The 20446-nt window shown below is 32.1% G+C and overlaps 2 protein-coding genes across 5 annotated transcripts; both read left to right on the top strand.

The window, feature by feature from the left end:
• Positions 1–5602: 5602 nt before the first annotated feature.
• On the top strand, positions 5603–12711 carry LOC116341748 (solute carrier family 46 member 3). Of its 4 annotated transcripts, XR_004201186.1 has the most exons (8): positions 5603–5695; positions 10116–10630; positions 10694–10841; positions 10900–11162; positions 11318–11662; positions 11817–11952; positions 12256–12477; positions 12657–12711. XR_004201186.1 is itself a non-coding variant. In XM_031769000.1 (7 exons), the coding sequence occupies exons 1-7, from the start codon at positions 5613–5615 to the stop codon at positions 12401–12403; spliced, it is 1638 nt and encodes a 545-aa protein (XP_031624860.1). In that variant the 5' UTR covers positions 5603–5612; the 3' UTR covers positions 12404–12632. The 4 variants fall into 4 exon arrangements, 3 of the variants coding, with proteins under 3 accessions (XP_031624860.1, XP_031624862.1, XP_031624861.1); XM_031769000.1 differs by lacking the exon at positions 12657–12711 and having other exon boundaries at positions 12256–12632; XM_031769002.1 differs by lacking the exons at positions 5603–5695; positions 12657–12711 and adding an exon at positions 6048–6364 and having other exon boundaries at positions 12256–12632.
• A 3367-nt stretch (positions 12712–16078) lies between these two features.
• On the top strand, positions 16079–20360 carry LOC116341721 (opsin, ultraviolet-sensitive-like). The gene is made up of 9 exons (XM_031768962.1): positions 16079–16363; positions 16426–16614; positions 16681–16890; positions 17062–17154; positions 17287–17330; positions 17396–17683; positions 18008–18023; positions 18155–18289; positions 18455–20360. Exons 1-9 carry the CDS (start codon positions 16308–16310, stop codon positions 18594–18596), a joined length of 1173 nt encoding a protein of 390 aa, XP_031624822.1. The 5' UTR covers positions 16079–16307; the 3' UTR covers positions 18597–20360.
• The last annotated feature ends 86 nt before the right edge of the window (positions 20361–20446 follow it).

Below are 20446 nucleotides of genomic sequence, written 5' to 3'. Positions count from 1 at the left end.
AACCGACTGGCTCTAACTAAAATAAAGTATAATTAATATACTAATTGAATATTTGTGTCACTGTGTATGTTATTTGATAATATCAAAGTGATATTGGCCATCTGTTGAAAGAAAATGTACTCAACTATGAGTTAAACTAGAATCAGAATCAAAATTTGATATATAAGATTTTTCATTAAAATCCATTAGTTTATAAAAAATTCCAGCTCATTACGAAACTGGTATCTCAATGCATCCATTGTATTCATATGATGTTTTTAAGTTCATTGAAAAACTAGCCCGAGAGTAGGCAATTGATAATAAAACGAGAGAAGAAAAAACAAATGGTCACGTAACAACAACGCAGTATAATTTCTATTGGCTATATGATTGAAACCATGAACATTTGACTCTTGAATAAACCGAAATAGAAACGAATTGTTTAAATAACGAAACAAATAGTGCCACTTCGAAAATAAAGATTTTTTTGAAACCAAACAAACACATTTTGAATTAAGTAAAAACTCCAAGCGACATTTTGCAACTTGCTTCAACGGCGAACTAAAATAAACTAAATTCACACTAAAAAACAATTTCTATTTATTATGGCATTATTACAAGTTTCAATCCACTCTAATTAATTACAAAATATTGGAAAATATTCCAAGTGCGATACAATATTTCTGTTAAAATTTAATCATATTTGCTGAACTTGCCGTGAGATGAGGAAATTTAATTTTAATTTGCTTGAAATAAAAGTAATTTGATTTAGGAATTAAAATCCTGCACTCCATGTATTTGTATGCACAAAAAAATGATTGAAGATTCTGAAAAATAGAGCTGATTGAGGTTTGCCTTTGACATGCGCAAAAAATATGTGTTCATGAAATATATCTTAATCGTCAATGGAGCATTTTATATAAAAATAAGTAAAAAAAGTCCAATAAATGTCATAAAATGAACGAAATGCTTTGTAGTAAATGAAGTTTATTAAAATCAAGACAAACCACAGTTATCATTTGGACAACTTTTGTACATGGGTTACGCTGATGATATTAAGACTTGAAATTAAGTTTGAATTCGTTTCACTTAATTTCAAGTCTAAAACTCATTCAGCTTGATGAAAATATCTGCTTCCTAGATAAAATTATGGATAATCTGTATGGGTTAAATCACGAATGACACAAATGTATTTTATTGCCCGCATTTATCAGAATACAAACTGATTTTCAAATGCATCCATACTCACATATGCACATACACGCTGGCATAAGAGTTCATCTTTTACAATGAAATAATACATCGTAGTATTCCCAAAGAGATGACCGAATCACATTGTTTGAGCGCGGCTTTTTTGCGGTATACCCTACAACTATACCGAAATTGAATTGCATTCAAAATGCACAATGACAAATGCTTTAATACAAATTGCGACGCAAATTCAACAAATTTAATCAAATTTTGAATACATGCATCACCATTGTTTCACTCAACAAAACGTCATGTTCGGTCCACTTGAGATGTATGTATAGCAAATGGATTTTAAAACTTTTCCACATATCTCCGTAATATTGTGTCCAAATTATGGACATGTACATTGAATGTTTGATACTCGCTTGCCAAATCTCATTGCAACAAAATATTCATCGATTTTTGTTGTCATACAAAAACAAAACTTTCATACACATAACGATGGACTAAATGCTTTTGTTCGTTAACTAAAATGATTTGGTTTTTATTGTGGTCTTTTTTCACGGCATTTTAAATGGTCTCAACAACAACTTTCGAGCCGCTGTCGCTTTATAGCAATGGAATTTATGGAAAAAAAGCTTGTTGAATTATGTTGACAGCATTTTAGTTGAAGTTTATTTAATGCTTCAAATCAAATGGACATTTTCTCAATCTAATGAAAAGGACTCCTGAAACACGTCGTCATTCCTCATTAAAACAACTACCGAAAATTCGCAATTTTCTATCCAGTAATAATAAATTTTGAGTATACAATTTATTTGAGTGTTGATTTTTATTTGTTGTAGGTATGTTTGTCTCTTTGGTCGGGACTGATTTTGACACGTTTGCAGAAATTCAGTGTTTTGATTCCACAAACGTTTTGTAGCCCAAATCCATTCCTTTTGTTGTTGCATTTTTCTGGTTTTTATCAAACGTTACTCTATCACTCTAGAAAGCACATCTGGATAATTTTCACAATCTCCATGCACGTTCTATGGTGTATTCAATTACAAAGAACAACAATTGCGTTTGCTTAAAATTCTAATTATAGGTTCCTTTGTGAGTGAGTTGTTTATATGACGTATTTCAAAAATCACCCAAAATGTGGCGGCTTTGAAACTTTGAAGACAATGAACCCAGGAAGTATACATACTGTAACGCTTGGTTCCGGTAACATCTTGTTACTTGAGGTTAAACAAACACTGAAAAAAAAAAATCGATTGTATGCAACGAAACAACAAATGCCGTTAGCATTTCGGAACGGTAAGAAATGACTAATAATTTACATACTTCGAAAACAATGTAAATTATTTGAAACCATAACAAAAAGTTAACTGTTTTATTTGTTATTTGAATTCATTTAAAAACATTCAGAGATAAAAGAACGATTGAACAGTTCAAACGCTATAAATTTGTACGAATTTAAGCCATCTAAATCAGGTAATCATCACAATTGAACGAGAACGATTTCAAATTCTTCAAGCGAAATCTTCAAAGGAGTTCACATTTTAACGAACCATGTTTTCGACTAAAATTGTAGCCTTAATCGTTTTCACAACATACTTGGTAAGTTATCAATAACAAGGGTACAAACTTTCTAAAAACTATCATCGAAGATGTTTTTCTTTTCGATTTGGTAGAGATAGAATTTTTTGTTATTTCAATTACTTTCTAAGTAAACAAAAATCAAATTTATTCACAGGTTGAAGTTTGTATATGTATGCCACCAAATATGGATATTTTAAGTGGATTGAGCACATTGGGTCAAAACACAGGTGTGGCTCAAAGTTCACAGAGTGCAGTCGGCGGGCAAACTATGAATAATATTATGAGTTTACCCACATCTTTAGCCGGAAATCTACTTCGAACGCTGCAAGGCTTACCTTTGTTTGGTTTCTTGTTTTCGGGTTAAACATATTTTTAATGGTTTTAAACAATTTACGAAAAATAGTGCAAAAATAAATCAAATAAATTCGTTTCGATTCCAGAAAATAAATGTGAAAGTTTTTTTTATTGAGCATAAAGTTTATGTGTATCGAACGCAATCAAATATACTAAATCATCGAATCGAATGTTTTGATATGAAATGACGCTAAACCGAAACTAATACGGTCATTGGATATTTCGGAGTTAGTAGTCAATTCAACGTTTTTACGCAGAGAATAATTTCCAAAGAAATGTAATTGAAAACAAACTGATTGTTAAATGCACTTGGAATGTCCGCCGATATTTCTGTACTTTATTGCTTCCCAATTCTGCTCTTTTTTCAGTCGTTGCGATAAAGTATAGAAAATTAGTACATAGTTTTAATCCAATCATAAAAACGTCGAGACGAATAAAAATAATTCTTTGTCGAAGATGGCAGCCATTTTTCTCTCAAGAAGTCAAAGTTGTATGGTGGTTTGAGTTAGTCAAGAGAAAGCTCAACAAAAAGTGATATATTTAAAGTTTTCCTTTTCAACGGCAATTTTCGAAGGTAAAATAAGTGACAAGCAACGTTATGGCAAAACCGACATCGGAAAGATGATGATGAACTTTATTATCACAACATCAATTTTGTGGTTTGTCACAATCACACTCACACACTTGTACCAAAACCAAGACGGACGAAGATAAAGTCTCATTTCGTTCAACGCAAACACGTTCACTGTATTGATTAAGAATGAACAAAGCTGGCGACACACAACAAAGAGAGAAAGAGGAGGGTGAATTGAGAAACCAAAGAAACGACCGGTGGAAACGGAAGAAAAGATAAAAGAACACACATTAAACTAACATAATGACAGAGAAAATCATTTCGTGCCAAAGAGAAGCGAAAAGTTTCTTCAATAGACCCATATTTAAGCGCATAATGCATGCGAAAATGGATGCGTATATGTGTGTGTATTTTTTTTTTAAATTGAACACAAAGATTAGATAAAAATGTTTCACAAATTGTGCCATTGACTCGAGAAAACAAGTTTTCTGTAAGAAAATGTGAAACTCGTGTTTCCCTTTGTTCGACAGAATAAAGTTTACTTTTCTCACTTTTTCAAGAAGTATTTTCAAGCCATCGCACATAAAAAATTGAATTTGAATCAATGCAAGCAAATTATCGCACTTTCCGCAACCGATTTCAACAACTTTCTCATTTCGATGTTAGCCGCCAAAGCGCGGCGAAGGCGACAAGAAGTTTGTCTGATGTTTTTATGATTCATTAAATCGCATTCGCATCATAACAAATTACAAACAAAAATATACGAACATTTTAAAACTTTTACCATTGCGTTTTCAATGAATGAAGGTTAAAAAGAAACTTGTGTCCTCAATTTAAAAAAGAATCGGCCGCAATTGAAAATGTCGATTTGTGTTGCAAACAATTTCATTGAATGAAGTTGCCTACATTCAGGCGGAAATGATTTTGTTTACATTTCTTACGAGACTAAAGAGCCATGGTTTTTGAACTATGCATAGTCACGATGATTAAGAGACTACTAAAGCAAGGCAATGAATTTAAAAAAAATACCCATGTGTTTACACGTGTATATCATACAATTAGATCACAATGTTTACGGTCATGCATGGTTGCAACTGAAAGTGTACTTTGCCGCTATTTAGCTGTTTAACAACACATTTAATACCAAAAACAGTAATTGTAAATATTTGTAAGTATTTTTACCTAAAAATGTGATAAGACAATGTAATGCAAGCGTATGCGTCGTATCAAAGTGCATGCAAATAGCTCTCAGGGCGTTGGCGTATCTGTTCCCTTTACAAAATACTCCTGAGTGATCTTTGCTTCTCGAATAATTCTCATCTTTTGTTTTGCTGCAAAATTTAATTTCATATCATAATGAATTCACGACATGTCGTTGCATCTAGACAATACAATTCAAGTTGCTGTCATAAAGTACCCGAAAATAAATGTTGCCTATTTTTTTCTCTCGAAAATATTGAAATTTATCTGAAAAAAAAAAAATATGAATACAAGACCGAACGAGCGCATACGACTGAAGATCTTGTCTTTTCTTTCAATCCCCTTCTCCCATTTTTTCGCATCCAAAGTTGAATGAATTTTAATTTCATCTAAAGAAAAAAAGATTGGGAATTTCGAAAAATCGTGCGGACAATTGCCTGGTTAACCAGTACAGACACTTTGTAAATAAATAAAAATGAACTCTTAAAATAAAATTCATTTGTAATTCAAATTAATTCTTTCTATTAGAAAGAAATGCACTGAAATAAAGAAAGAAATAAAGATAAATAAAGTCTGAATCGTCTGTATTGAATGACATTTATCATTCTCGTGCGAATACGCGATTGCGTACGATCGCGTGCAAACGAATGCGCGGAGAATTGATTACCTTGTAATAATCCAACGTACCTGATGAAATACCGTTCACTCTGTTTCTCAGTTACTGAAAATGAGTTGTTGTCGTTTTAAGCGTTACGTTCGCACAGTTTTTTCACCTATCGTATTAATTTGTAAGAAATTCTTTCTATACGAGTAAGTATTTATCGTTTTATTCATTTCAGTTTCTGTCATTGTTTTGACGAATTTGATCGATGCGCAACAAATGATGTTACATAATCATTATCATTATTTAAAATGTGATGCTAAAAATACAGTCAATTGTAATAGTTATTATCCATCAGTTGAATTCCATTCGAGACTATTGTATAGGTTCTCTTGTCTCACTCACTGCCATATGTATACATTCGATGGAATAACAATCCCATGCTTCGTTGTACGTGTGCTCGTTTAACTTTTAACGTTTGCAAATTGTCATTGTGTTTGTGTTTCGCTCAATTTGGTTATCGTTTTGGGTGTAGTTGTATTCAAAATGTTCGGAGTAGTAATCAGTGTTGGATTTTGTTTAGACACAGAAGCTTAACGATAAGCAAAATAATCTTCCGTAAACGGTTTTAACATTGAATTATATGAAAACTAAATACACACTATGATCCATGCACTAAGTGAATAGAAAACATGAAAGAATAGCGTTGTCAGTTATTGAATTGTTTGTCAGTCGTGCAATAACAAACAGTAGACACCGGAATCATTATTGAACAACTAGTGCTGGTGCAAAGTTAATTTTTTTTTAAATTCAATTTCATGTAGAATCCAAACGGAGTGGAATTAATAATTTGTGCAACGGAGATTTTTATTACAAATGTAAATCAATCAAAATAACATTAATTTACCTGAAAATATTTTTTTTTTTGATTAATTGATTGATGTGTTTGATAAAAAAAAGTTTTAAAATGGAGAATAGGGCACATCATATGACGAAGCAAAATCAATTTGAAAATATTAGTTTACATTTAAGATTTTAAATCGTGATTCCATAGCGAATAAGCCTCAATCGACTTAATTTATGTTATAAAATGAAGCTTGCATAAAACTTTATAAAAACCGGTTTGATTAACACATTGCATCGATAAGTTATAATTGGATGTTCTCCGACTTTTCGGGTACTTTAAGTATCAATTTATTGAGATGCATGACCAATATTGTACATTCAAATGAACGCTATCTTTCAAATCAACAATTTTTTCCAGCTTGATACTTTTCACATTGGCTCAGATTGACAATTCACAACAATTACAACTCTAGACCGTAAATTATTGAATTTTAATGTTGGATAGATACAAAAAGCTACGCTCACATCACTCATTGAGCTGCTATTTGACCATAAACTCAATTTTAAATATTTTTTATCAGTTTTTAAACATGTATCCAAGTCATCCATGCATATCAGCTTTGATGATATGCCACAATGTGCCAGCTATTGTAAATATATATAATTTTTTGTCATTATTTACCTAACTAATTTATTATACCATTTGTAACGTGAATTTGGCATATGTTTTTGAATTTTTTTCATTCCTAAACTGAATGCCAAACAGATTGACAAGTTGTGAAAGTTTATCCATGTGATTTTATAATTGGATTCCATTGCGTAATTGTTGTATGTTTCAAAATAAATCGAGTTTTTGTTTGTAGAAAAGCGTCAACCAAAATGTAAACATGATCAACAGACCTTTATGTTAATAGATTACCTGAATTCGATATAATAACCTAGCTAACGAGTGATATTCAATAACATGTGCACAAAAACACGCATAAATTGTTTCTTTTTTTCGTTCCACTGAGTGACAATAACGCAGAGAGAAAAAAATGTATTTGCTTGGTATGACAAGAATAATGCCAATCAATGCTCAATATTCATCAGAGTGATTTGAAGAGGCCGAAATACATTTTTGAACTTCATTTGACTTTATTTGGCAAAATGCTTTTCATAACAAAGTCAGGTTTCATTCTTAGGTCATTTAAAATTTTGCGCATGCTGTTTCGGCTTTATTTGAGTGTGCACTTTTCATAACCGTCAAATTATTGTATTATTCCAGACAGCTGTATGATCGTCGCTAATAAAATGATTAAACCGACTATTCTACTTGCAACAAGACACAATTCAACCGGACAACTTCGCTCTCAATTATTTCCGTTGACTTATTATCACAGTAAATTGATTGATATGCCTTCAATTGTCTAATTAATTTTTGTGTGAACTTTTTTATAATAGTTGAGCAGATACCGGTTACGGGTTCAGTTTTTTTTTAATTTGCTTTATTCAATGAATAGTATTCATTCGAGCGAAACGGCTTTTAAGTGATACTGAACACATTTCAACTAATACCGTGTTCATGTTCCATTGAGAATTCAAGCATTCGTAAATTGTCTTCCAATGTTCTTCATATTTGTGCAAATTTAATAATCCAAACACACTCGAAATTGTATAGTCATTCGTCTACAGAGAATCTTCGCATTGAAGTTTGTGTAGTAAATACAGGTTTCATTCCGCCAAAAGTAATAACAATAAGATAATAATGGACTAGTTTATTCAGAACATGGATTTATCACGTATGTGCTTGAAAAGAAGATGTTATGGAGAAAAAAAATACAAAAACTCAATTTATATCGAAAGCACTATTATTCTGAATAATAAAAAAAACGAAAAATCCGGGCATCATGTCATATAATTAAAATAATTCATTTAAAATTTGCATTGTTTTCAGATCTGCAATAATAATGCAGAAATATACAAATTTTATTATTTTTATCCTGTCAATGTAAATTAAATGAAGCTCTCGGTCTATGAAAACAGCTAAGTAAATTTCGGCGAGTTCGCGAACGATTTTGAATTCGTTGAAATATTCATCGGTGAAATCGTAAAGGCCATTTATTGTCAGGTTGCTAATCAGTTCAGATTTGTAATCGACTATGAATTCATAATTAGCTCTCGGTGTATGAAAAGCATGAAACATTGAAATGTCCATATTTATTCTTCAGAATAATAGTAGGAAGTGTCACAGTTCGTTTGCCTCATATCAAGTGCGATAACAAATCGGGCGGTCATGGGTATATTCACGGACAGCCGCAATTAAATTTAGAGTCACGTTTGATATTCAATATTTGGAAGTTCCGATAAATTATTTGTGTTATACATTTGTAACACAGACGACACACGTTTTGGTTTGTTATTATATGATTAAAAAATGAATCACAAATGTATTTAATTTATCTCCGACATTCAATCGTGTACGATATTTTTTGCCTTCTAATACAAAAGAGTCAGCGAATAATTCGATGAATAAAAAAGTTATTAAATTAATGTTTGGTGGGATTACAATCTAAATAAGTGTTAAACTCAAATTTTCAGCTAGGTACTCTTCCTTTATTAAGATTTTATCAAAAGTGCAAAAATGAGATACAATGAAAATATCACGTACATGCCATGAATGTGACGTAGTTCTATTGTACTTTCGTTGAATTTATAATTTATGAACAATTTCTCTATAAAACAAAGCATGAACAAACTGACATTTCCCTTATTAGATCTTTGTTATAGCAAATATATACTTTTGAATTTTATTGCTAGTTTCGCATTTAATATCTCTGCTTCTGTCGATTTCTATGTATAAACACTTACCACTTCATTTTTGAGTATTTGCAATACTTAAACGCAATTGAATTTACTTTTTCGTCTGGAACACTGTTAGCGTAAAATTACTGTAAATGTTAAAGCGAGTCTATAAGTATTGCTTTCAAATGCTGTTTTTCATGAAGACGAAATGAGAAACAATATGGACGTTTTTATAGTTCTATTTCATTAAATATACCATTAGATGCAATGATAAATTTATTGCGACTATTTTTATTTCCAAAGTTGGATTCACGTAAAGTGAGACATTTCATTTATTCATTGTAGCTAAAATTGTATTCTAATTCAATAAAAAATCACGATCTTCCCTTTTTGCAATTAATTTGCTTCAGTACTCTTTGTAATATGCATATTGGGCTATAAATAATAACGCCGAATAAAATATTTTTATAAAATAACTCGAATGAACACTGTCAAAAACTGTAAACATGTAATAGTCAGCCGGTTATTTTTAGACATTTTAATTGACTTAATGTTATCTCAATCAAATAAGACGATTACACTCAACGAACGCTTGAAATGATTTTTGTCTTACATTAGGCTGATTATATGTAAAAATGTGTATGAAAATCAATCGAAATGTTCATCTCAAATCAAATAAATTCGTTTAAATTTGACTGACTGAGTCATTTTCTTTGTACATGGAACACGTCGTTCTTTTATTCGTCGTTCGCATATACCACTTGTGAATTTATATATTTAGATAATCTGGCGGTACTTTTTCATGGGGAATTTTATTATTTTTAATAAAAAAACACCTCCAGATGTCAAGTTGATGACATCGTTTACCACACCTTACATTTTAAATTCACTGAACAATATTCATTTAAACAGATTTATAATACAACTGAAATGATCAAAATCTTTATTAACTTTGCAATTAACATTTTTGTTCTTTTCGTTTTGTTCACATTGAAAAAGTGCTGGAAGGATGGTCGAAGAAAAGGCGCCGAGCAAAAAAAATGAAACTCTTTTCAAGGAGATGTCTTTTAGCAAAAAGGTTCGCTACATTTACGATCACATAACACTTGAACCTTTGGTGGCATGTTTTGTGTTGCCGAGCATGCTCTTGATGTTGGGAGTGCAAAATTTAAATTTAGAAAAAGCGTGTCGTGTGAATTTGAATTATAATCAAACCGTTTGTGATGCGCTCCGAAATCGTGATACATCACATTATGCCGATGAAGAGGTGGCCATTCAAAAGCTCGTCGCCCGAATGACCGGATGGAAAGTGGCGTTAAACAGTGCAATTCCTTGTTTTCTAATTCTATTCTTCGGTTCGTGGAGTGATCGACATGGAAAACGAAAACCATGCATTCTGATACCACTGTGTGGACAAATTATGATGGCATTTTCGTTACTGTTGTGCATTTACTTTGAACGAACACCAATTGAAGTGGCTATTTTTGTAGAAGTCTTCTTTCCATGTATCACCGGTAAATTGCAAAATATTTTCAATTCGCATGAAACGTGGTTTTGAATTAATTTCAACTTTTCAGGAAGTCATTTCACAATGATGGTCGGTATTTTCAGTTATATGGCTGATATAACTAAGGAACGTGACCGAACTGTTCGCATTGGAATCATAAGCTTGGTTTATTCAGTTGGCATGCCATTTGGCATGGCTTTTTCGGGAATACTTATAAAGTAAGGTGTAAACCTTCGTCTCTTTTTCGCATTTTTTTAAAACATTTGAATTATTTAGGAGAGTCGGATTCTATGGAGTATTTGCATTGGCTGGCACACTGTATACAACGGCATTGTTTTACGGAATTTTTGTGCTAAAAGAGGTACCGCCGAAGGAGAAGGATCAACAAATTATCAAAAAATCATTTTTGGCTGACTTCTTCGATTTTGCTCACATCAAAGATACATTTTTGGTGGCGTTTAAGACTCGTGCCAAAAATCGTCGTATGAAGATTCTCGTATTGATGGCCGTGGTTATTATCGTCGTTGGACCTTTACATGGTAATTATTTCGAAAATAAAAAATGAAAAAATTATATGTGATTACATTTATGGATTTACTCATATGATTTATTCAATTCCGACACAATTCAATCATCGCATCGTATTATATTATCTCTTTTTCTTTCATGTTCGTGGTTTTTTGTTTGTAACTAGGTGAAATGTCATTGTTTTATTTGTTTACGCGATACAAGTGGAATTGGAGCGAAGTGGAATTCAGTTTTTTCTCTACGTATAGCGTCGGGGTTCATTTGCTTGGGACTGGTTTTGCAATGAGCATTCTTTCAAGCATGTTCAAAGTGGATGATGCACTTATCGGTTCAATGGCCAGTTTTTCGAAAATTCTATCGAGCTTTGTGTATGCCTTCTCTCAAGTGGAATGGCATATGTTTATTGGTCCGGTAGCTGAAATAATTGGTGGTGCAGCATTGATTGCAATGCGATCATTGGCATCGAAAATTGTGTCGAGTAATGAACTAGGCAAAGTGAATTCCCTTTTTGGTGAGTCATTCAAAATATTTGTGGGTTGATAATCGGTAGATAATTGCCATATTTTGAGCTATGTACTCATAAATATGTCGGTATTTTCGAAAAGTGAGCGACTGCCCTTAATTTAGCATCATGTAAATGCATTTTTTTTTTTTTTGTGTCATAGGAATTGTCGAATCAATTGCGCCACTAATTTACTCACCAGTTTTGGCCGCGATATATTCAGCCACCTTAACTACGATGCCGGGTGCTTTCTTCCTAGTCGGTGGGTGCATGTCTTTTCCCGGAATATTGCTCTTCTTGTACGTATCGATTTTTTTATTTATTTATTTATGATACAAACTGATTAAAATCAAATGAAAAATATAATTCGTTCAAGAATGAGATAAGAATGAGTTTTCGAATTTACGATTGCGTTATAAAATTTTATGACAACTTAAATATACATATAATAATACTTAATGGCTTTTAATAACCATTATGAAAATAAATTAAACAAGCCACTTGTTTTCATTTTTGAAATGAGTGCCATAAAATTATATCTGATTGCATTGAAAAACAAATGAATAATTCACATTTTTACTGTCAAATTTGATTGATTCCAGATGGATTTATACGATAAATCGAGCCGAAGCCAGAGAGAAAGCTCAAAACGATGCAACCGCAAATGTACAAAAAGTCGATGAGAAACCAACCGAAGTCTATTTACAAAATGAGGGATTGTCTGTGATAACCGAAATGAAAAACCTATAGAATTGTGGTGATACAATTAGTGTGATACAGTGTGCTGATTTGTTACTCCTCAACGTATAAATTTAACCATTTTTGTACGTTTGGGTAGCATTATTTCCTTTCAAGATATCTTTTTCACAATAAACGTTATTTTTATGAGCGTTTTATCTTGAAATTTGAAAATATACAAATGAATGAATCATCTTCTAAAATATTATATAATAAAATAAATTCATATAAACTGTTCCAATAGTTTTTTTTTATTATACTATAGATATAACTTCATTGAAACAGAAACCGGCTTGACTTTCCTCATCAAACCATTTTTGGTAAGAGCCAATGAATTTTAAATTCGAAATGCGACACCAAATTGAAGACAATGATTTATATTTTTCCCGATATTAGATGCGAACAAAGAAAAAAATTCTCTTCATCAACATACAGTAATAAATTCTCAATAAACTTTTCCAATGATTTTTTCATATGTAAACTTTTAAAGAAACGAAATCAAAACTGAAAAAATGCGATAGAGAATATGCCATGTTACATGATGAAACCAAAATCGGTTTGGTTCTATATTTCAAATCGAATCTCGTCAAACAAACAGATATTTTGCGGGTAATTATCACACCATCACATCTGCATTTAGCCATTAATCAAAAATGGTGGCTGGTTTTAATAGAATATTAAAAACAAAGTTACCGGGAAATATTCAATTTCGTAGCGATGCATCGCTCCTTCGTATTCGATTTGCATGAACAACATTGCGATTTGTTCGAAGTGAACCAGCGATGCTACCGAATGAATAATGTTGGAAAAGTTGTTATCTTTTACTTCGTCATAAATGAAAGTACTTATCGTAATGGGAGGGTTGATTCGCATGTATATGTGTGTATACCGTACGATAACCGTAATAACCCTAAGATAGATACCACATTTTCTTCGCCATAATTATTATCAATAATGCTTGTGCGCTCGCTTCATTTAAATACAACACCTCCGTTGAATTCGTAGGTCGGGAATATATCAAAGTGATATTTCACTTTGGCTGTACAAAAGTTTTTATGAACTTTACGCGCCCATAAAATCGGACCAAAGTCGAGATGAAGAAAAAATGAAGAGCATTTTTGGTTTGAGTGTGTGTTCGCAATGAAATTGGCCCAATATTGCTTATTCGATTGAACTACTTCTGCAAAATGCACTGAATTATATCTTATTCTAAAATTAAATATTGATTTTTCCTTGGGCAAGGACGAACATTGGTCTGATTTTTTGCTGCTTTGCAAAACGAACAAATAAGGAAGAAATTTGGAATCGTTTTTTTTGCACACTCATTTTATTGGTTCAGTAACAATCCAACGGTCATGACCGGACATCGCCCGAATATAGATAGGTATAATAATTATGTACTTTTAAAATAATTTCGCACCACCACTCTAGGGGCTTTTATGATTATACGTCTTACAAAATATACACAAATATTCACAATATATACGGCATAAATCTGATAAATCTGCACTGAATAATAAGCTAGGGGGATATTGACATTATATTTCAAAAGTAGTAAAGTACTATAATTATGAGCATAAAAGCCCCTAGCCACCACCAAATAAGATCTATAATTATGTACTCTCTCAAAATGTCATTTCGGTAAGACAAAACAAAACTAATTTATTTAATTTAAATTTAATTTTTGAATTAAAAATAAGTAAAATGGATTTGGATCAAAATTGATGATCTTTTTTTGCTCATCACTCTATCGTCAAAAAACTCTAGCAAATAAAAAGAATTTGTTTCATGCAAAATTCCTAGCAAATCGAAAGAATTGTACATTATCTGTCTTTTTATGAAAATATATTAAAAGTAAATACATTCTATCTTTTTATATCATTTTTTTCGCACACACTTATCGTATTCGGCACATTTTTATTATACGACCGATTTAATCTTTTGAATACATCACTGGTGCTCAAATATGTGATGTGAAATGGAACTTATCATGATTTATTACACAAACAAAAAATATACAATGAAAACTAGATGACATGGCATCCAAAATTCGGAACTAGTTGATAATCCGTCTAAAATTGTATTTGTCCATCTAATTTTTGTACAAAATATCGTTTTGTGTATTCTCTTTGGTGCGATTCTTCTTCGTTTATGTCCTACAGCAATCATATATTATATATGAATAAATATTCGGACGATGTCCGGTCATGACCGTCGGATTGTTACTGAACCCATTTTATCATGTCGAACGTTGTTCAAGTGCTTCAAAATGTGACTTTTCATTGATAAAAGGAAAATGCTTAGAACATTTCTAAAAGCAATTTGTTGCAGTCACAAGAGCAACGCCTCGATAAATTCGATGAAAAATCTTACGACATTAATTCAGTTGTTACTTCGCCGAACAAAAAGTGGATTTTGATGATGGTGCTCATTGGTGAGCGCACGCGTGGCCAAAATAAAGTTTCGCCGTTTTGACACGATAAAGTCAATAAAGTAAAACAATCACGTGTCTTGAAAATCCCCCAAAAAGTGTTATTATCCAAATTTCACCAAATATTGAGATTGGCCAAGTTTACGCGTCGATGTGATTGGAATGCAATGTGATGTGTATGCGCCACTGAACGCAAAAACTTATTATTGCTCTTTCTCCAATTCCGTATTGTAAATGCTACTAGTAAAAATTCATGGCGCCATATAAATGCTGATGATTTTTCCAAGTTCGATCACACGAACACCGACATTTTCGCGTTGATAAACATAGAGTAAAAATCGAATCGAAACATAAATGATTTAATGTCGCTTCCAAAGCATAATCGAATTTTGCCAAACGATGAATATTAAAGTTTTGCCAACTTTTATCCATACATATCGAGTGCTTTTTTTGATACGTTTGTATTCATCAAATGACAGCCGATGGAATTAAAGGATCTACTTACTATATGGGGTTTACTTTTAATCTATATTTTCAACGGTTGGCATACAATCGGACGCTGATTGTTTATGTGCAGCATACTCTGAACGTGACAACAAAATGACATCGTAATTCTAAAAACTTACGCTCTATTTAAGGAAAACTCTATGTCATATGCAGCGCATTTAAGTAGAAGTTGCTTCAAGTAAATGTTGTTAGCATAGTTCAACTTACTGGCGCTGGCCTATTTTTGCCGTTGACGGCAAAGAGTTTCTAACTTGAAAACATTATTTCCCATTTGAATTTTCAGGAACGTTCCAAAATAATATTTGCTCCAGAAATTGCTTGCAATCAAAACAGAAAATTGAAATAAAATTCTTGCAATAAGTTTATTTTTTTCGCTACATTGCCTGTTTGTAATATAAATACCTTTCCTACACTAGATGTGCGGAAAAGTTAAAAATCGACCCCAATAATTGTAATAAACAAATCACCGAAGTGTATTGCAATTAATCTCATTAAAAGGTAATAAGCTTTGGTGATCGCTCATGTTTAAATAATTTAATCAGCGATATACTTAAAATTGAAGGTAATCAATGCAACAAATACCACAAATCTTGCCACAAATGCACAGAATACCGATATGCTTTGCTTGCAATATTCGATTACATTCGAGGTTAAAATATTTGTGTGCTTAAATTGGATAATACGAGTATTATCACAATAATCACATAAACTTCCAATTGACTAGATTTAACAGACAAATCTAATTAAAAATCTCAATCGGGGTGTATAAAAAAGAATTTTCTCTACGCAACCAATTCCGAGTGGATCAGTCGACATTGAAGTTCGCACTGATGAAGTGGATACTTCATGTCAGATTCGGATTAAACTGTGCCCACCATTATTTAGTGATAAGTGATACCATTTCTTGGAACGAAGTACTGAATAAGCATGTCTTTTGTGTTTAAAATTAAATTCTGTTGAAACGTTGAAATTTTAAAAATGGAAACTGCTTTGAGGTCTAATGAAAGTTTTACGGCTATTCGTCCGGAAGCACGGTAAAATTAAACCAAATCAGGAAAATTGTGTAAATTTAAACATTCAAATGGTATATTTACAGAACACAAGAGCCGATAGTTCATTCCCTTGGTTGGAATGTGTCGCCTGAAGATCTTGATATAATTCCCAAACATTGGCTGACGTACGCAGAACCTGCAGCTTCATTACACCTTCTAATTGGCACATTCTACACAGCTTTTATGGTGTGCGGACTTATTGGAAACGGTTTGGTCATTTGGATTTTTGCAACGTACGTTTTTAAAGTTTCTTTATATAAAATATTTGATATTCATTGACTTCTGTTTTTTAAATGCAGTTCAAAGTCATTGCGAACTCCTTCGAATCTTTTTGTAATAAATTTGGCCGTGTGCGATTTTCTAATGATGTCGAAAATTCCGATGCTTATTTACAATTCGTTCAAACAAGGCATGGCATTGGGATCAGTATGGTGCGAAGTATATGGACTAATTGGTTCAATCAGTGGTATCGGTGCTTCCATAACTAACGCCTTCATTTCATACGACAGGTTGAGTTTTCGTCCATATTTACTCGACTAAATTCATATGACGGAAAATCACTTCAAAACAACTGCAATAAAATAAAAAAATTAACATGAACAGAAGATGTGTTGCAGGTTTTTCTCTTAATTTGGTCAAAATTTTTGATCCCCAACTGTTTCCAATTTTCTTTCTTTTAGATATAGTATCATCGCGAATCCAATGAATGGCAAAATGAAGATGACCAAAGCAATTTTCTGTTTAATCTTCATCTGGTGTTATATTTTACCATGGTAAATGCCACATTTTTAAATGAACATTGACATTTCAATATAATAATGAATCCGTTGCCTTGTTAAAATTAAGTTTCTCGTTTGTATTCATTTTTCATTTCATTCTCGATGTCGATCGCTTCTGCCAATCAGGTCATTTTTTCCTTACTTCAAAGTTTGGGGACGATTTGTTCCAGGTAAATTGAAAAATGAAAACAAACATAAGACCTTTATCTCATAGTGTGTACACTATATTTCGTAGAAGGATTCTTGACCACCTGCAGCTTTGACTATTTGGACGAATCGTTTGATATCAAGTTGTTCGTGACGGTTCTTTTTACATTCACTTATGTTATTCCGATATTTCTGATCCTTTTCAACTATAGTCGGATTTGTGCACACGTATTTTCACATGAAAAGGCTTTAAAGAATCAAGCCAAAAAGATGAACGTTTTTTCAATTCGATCGACACAAAAAAAATCGGGAAATATATCAAATGAAATTCGCATTACAAAAGCAGCAATCACAATGTGCTTTTTGTTTGTTTTGTGTAAGTTTTGAATGAATACAATGAACAAGGCTGTAATTTTCACTCTGTCAGTGTGCGCACCGCGCACATAGTAGTGTGCACACAATGCTTGTATTTTCAATGTGCACGCACACTTAGTCATAAGTTTGACATTTTTGACCGTTGTCCAAAAATTGTAAACCATCCTTTAAAATATCAAACTTTTGTGCATCGCACATGGAATGTCAGTGTACACACTACTATGTGCGCACACTGACAGAGTGAAAATTACAGCTCTGACGGACAATGAATATCTTTGTTGAAGATTCTTTGAATTTAATGTCAAGAAATATATTTTTTCCTTAGCTTGGACTCCATACAGGTATGAGATAAGATATTTGATAAATATATACAATTTTTTTTAAATCTGAATATGGTAGTTTCAAACATTGATGCCAGAAGTTCAAATACTTTTCTAATATATAAAATTAAAAAAAAATTGAATAATTACAGTGCAGTTGCGCTGATTGGTATTTACGGTGATAAAACACTTTTAACACCAGTCATTACAATGATACCAGCTGTTACTTGTAAATTGGTGGCCTGTTTTGATCCATACGTTTATGCGATCAGTCATCCAAAATATCGGTGAGATTCTTTTTTATTAATTCATTAAAACCATGGACGAACATTATTTTGAGACCTATAAGCTTGTTTGAAACATTTTTGTTTAAGCATTTTTGAAACAGAAGAAGTTCGTGAAGTGGTAAACATAGAGCTAAAAAAATATTTATATTTTTGATTTCATTCCAGAGTTGAACTTCAAAAACGGCTTCCATGGCTTCCAATTAATGAAAAACAAGACAAATATTCGGACTCGGTTTCGATGAATACAACCTTTACCAACACAGAAACAACAGTAAAAACGACCAATGACAATGAAAATGATGATTAATTGACGATTTTCATATGAATATCCCATACGAGGCTATCGATTCAACTATTCTATCTGAACATGTATATCTCTTCCTCAATCTGTGCCAAAATATATTATTATTTTTTGGAGAATAAAAGATATTCCCAGCAAACGAAAAATATTTATTTTCATCTATTCAACACTTCATTCGTTTGCGGAACGTCCTTTTATGTTAAGTATACACCAATAAAAGTTTTTATGTAGTGTGTATCTGCGTGACATAATAATAAGTTATATAGCGCTTAGATACAAATTCTAATCTTCAATTTCTATCTGACACATTTAGAGTCAATTGTTCAATGTTTGAACAGTTAAATATTTTTTCCCAACATTTTGAAATTGACAACATCTCATCGCAGTACATTTTCATTCCACAGTTTGAAACTTTCAAATAAGATGCTTAACATATTTGAAAAAAAAAGTTATTGTTTGCTCGCACATAGTTTTGTATATAAAAGGCGGTAAAAGGTCTATCTGGATCTAAAGCGATATCAATACGAGTAGTAAGAGATGCAACGTCTGCAATCTCTGAAAACAAAAATAATTTTTTTTTATTTCACACGAGATCTGATACATGTGTCCATGCTTGTGTTTGTTTCATTCAAAAACTCCCACGATATGTTTTATCAATTATCGATGAGAATATATATCGTTTATTTTTACTTATGTATGTCAGATTAATGCATACGTGTATTCTCCTTCGCCAGCAGTATGTAAGTTTAAGCTTAATGTTGTGAGTATTTGAGTTGCGAGCACTTTGGAAAAGTATGTGAAGCCAGATTAAATAAATAATTCAACAAAATGTTTCGCTTAAGTTTACGTTCGTTAAGCTTTTCTCGCTCGTGTATGTTATGTGGGCCACCTCAGCCAGTGAACGATGAACCGAGTTGGATTGCACATAGCAACACGATTTGATTTAATAACTCAAATAAACAAACCATAATATTGGTAAAACTAGCACTTTCGCTGTGAATTAAATATTAATGAAGTATATATTTCCAAAGTATTTGATACTTCGTTCGAATATTAAAGTAAAACTGAAGACTGATCCATTGGATTCATTGAAATTTTCCGTTCAAAAACACTTTCATTATTTTTAATGGCCATGAACTCCATACTGCCAATATATACTTTTCTTTTTCAGAATGCCATAGCTTCTTCGCTGCAATATGTTCATTTTTGCAAATATAATTATACACAAGTGGCACAGTTTGCAATGGCCATTTGATACAATGAAAAAATGTTATGACTTTAAATGCACCGCCCTGAACTCAATTTCAAATTGAACTACGATAAATATGCCACTTCTTATTAGAATTATGGCTACTATTAAAAACATACAAGAGTTGTACATGTTTCGGTGTGATCATTACAATACAATCACATAGATTGATTATTATATCATTTAAATCAAAAGTCCACCGGTACGGGGTTCGAATATAAAAATTCGATGTTTTTGAGGAGTTTTATTTTAACGGTTTTTCGTTCTTCGATGTTGTTGACCAGTAGTAAGTACGTGTGACTCAAATGGAAACTTTCACTCATTTCCCCTCAATCAAAGCTTTACGAAAGCTTTGTGTCATATGTTCACTTTTACTATTACCGTTGAGTTGTTACTGTCAGCACTGGTGCACTGTGTGTATTTGTCCATTGGATCTGTAGAAAAAAAAAACTAATTTTATACCTTTTTTTTGCTGTCTGCTGAAATTTACTTGAAATTTACACCAATACACCTAACTGACAAAAACACAAAACTTTTCGCATTCGTATATGAATTACCAGTGCTTTGATCTGTAACCGTGAAAAATATTGAGATATTTTCCGGCAGC

This window comes from Contarinia nasturtii, unplaced genomic scaffold (genome assembly GCF_009176525.2).
Source record: "Contarinia nasturtii isolate CC-2019 unplaced genomic scaffold, AAFC_CNas_1.1 Cnas_scaffold_745, whole genome shotgun sequence".
NCBI classification, from domain to species: domain Eukaryota; kingdom Metazoa; phylum Arthropoda; class Insecta; order Diptera; family Cecidomyiidae; genus Contarinia; species Contarinia nasturtii.
This window is presented reverse-complemented; position numbering and strand designations above follow the sequence as displayed.

Bases quoted from the DNA above. Each gene is read 5' to 3' on its own strand.
- LOC116341721 (XM_031768962.1), top strand. From the start codon at position 16,308: ATGGAAACTGCTTTGAGGTCTAATGAAAGTTTTACGGCTATTCGTCCG. The intron at 16,615-16,680 runs GTACGTTTTTAA...TTTTAAATGCAG, and splicing joins GTCATTTGGATTTTTGCAAC to TTCAAAGTCATTGCGAACTC. The intron at 16,891-17,061 runs GTTGAGTTTTCG...TCTTTCTTTTAG, and splicing joins GCCTTCATTTCATACGACAG to ATATAGTATCATCGCGAATC.
- LOC116341748 (XM_031769000.1), top strand. From the start codon at position 5,613: ATGAGTTGTTGTCGTTTTAAGCGTTACGTTCGCACAGTTTTTTCACCT. The intron at 10,842-10,899 runs GTAAGGTGTAAA...TGAATTATTTAG, and splicing joins TTTTCGGGAATACTTATAAA to GAGAGTCGGATTCTATGGAG. The intron at 11,163-11,317 runs GTAATTATTTCG...GTTTGTAACTAG, and splicing joins CGTCGTTGGACCTTTACATG to GTGAAATGTCATTGTTTTAT.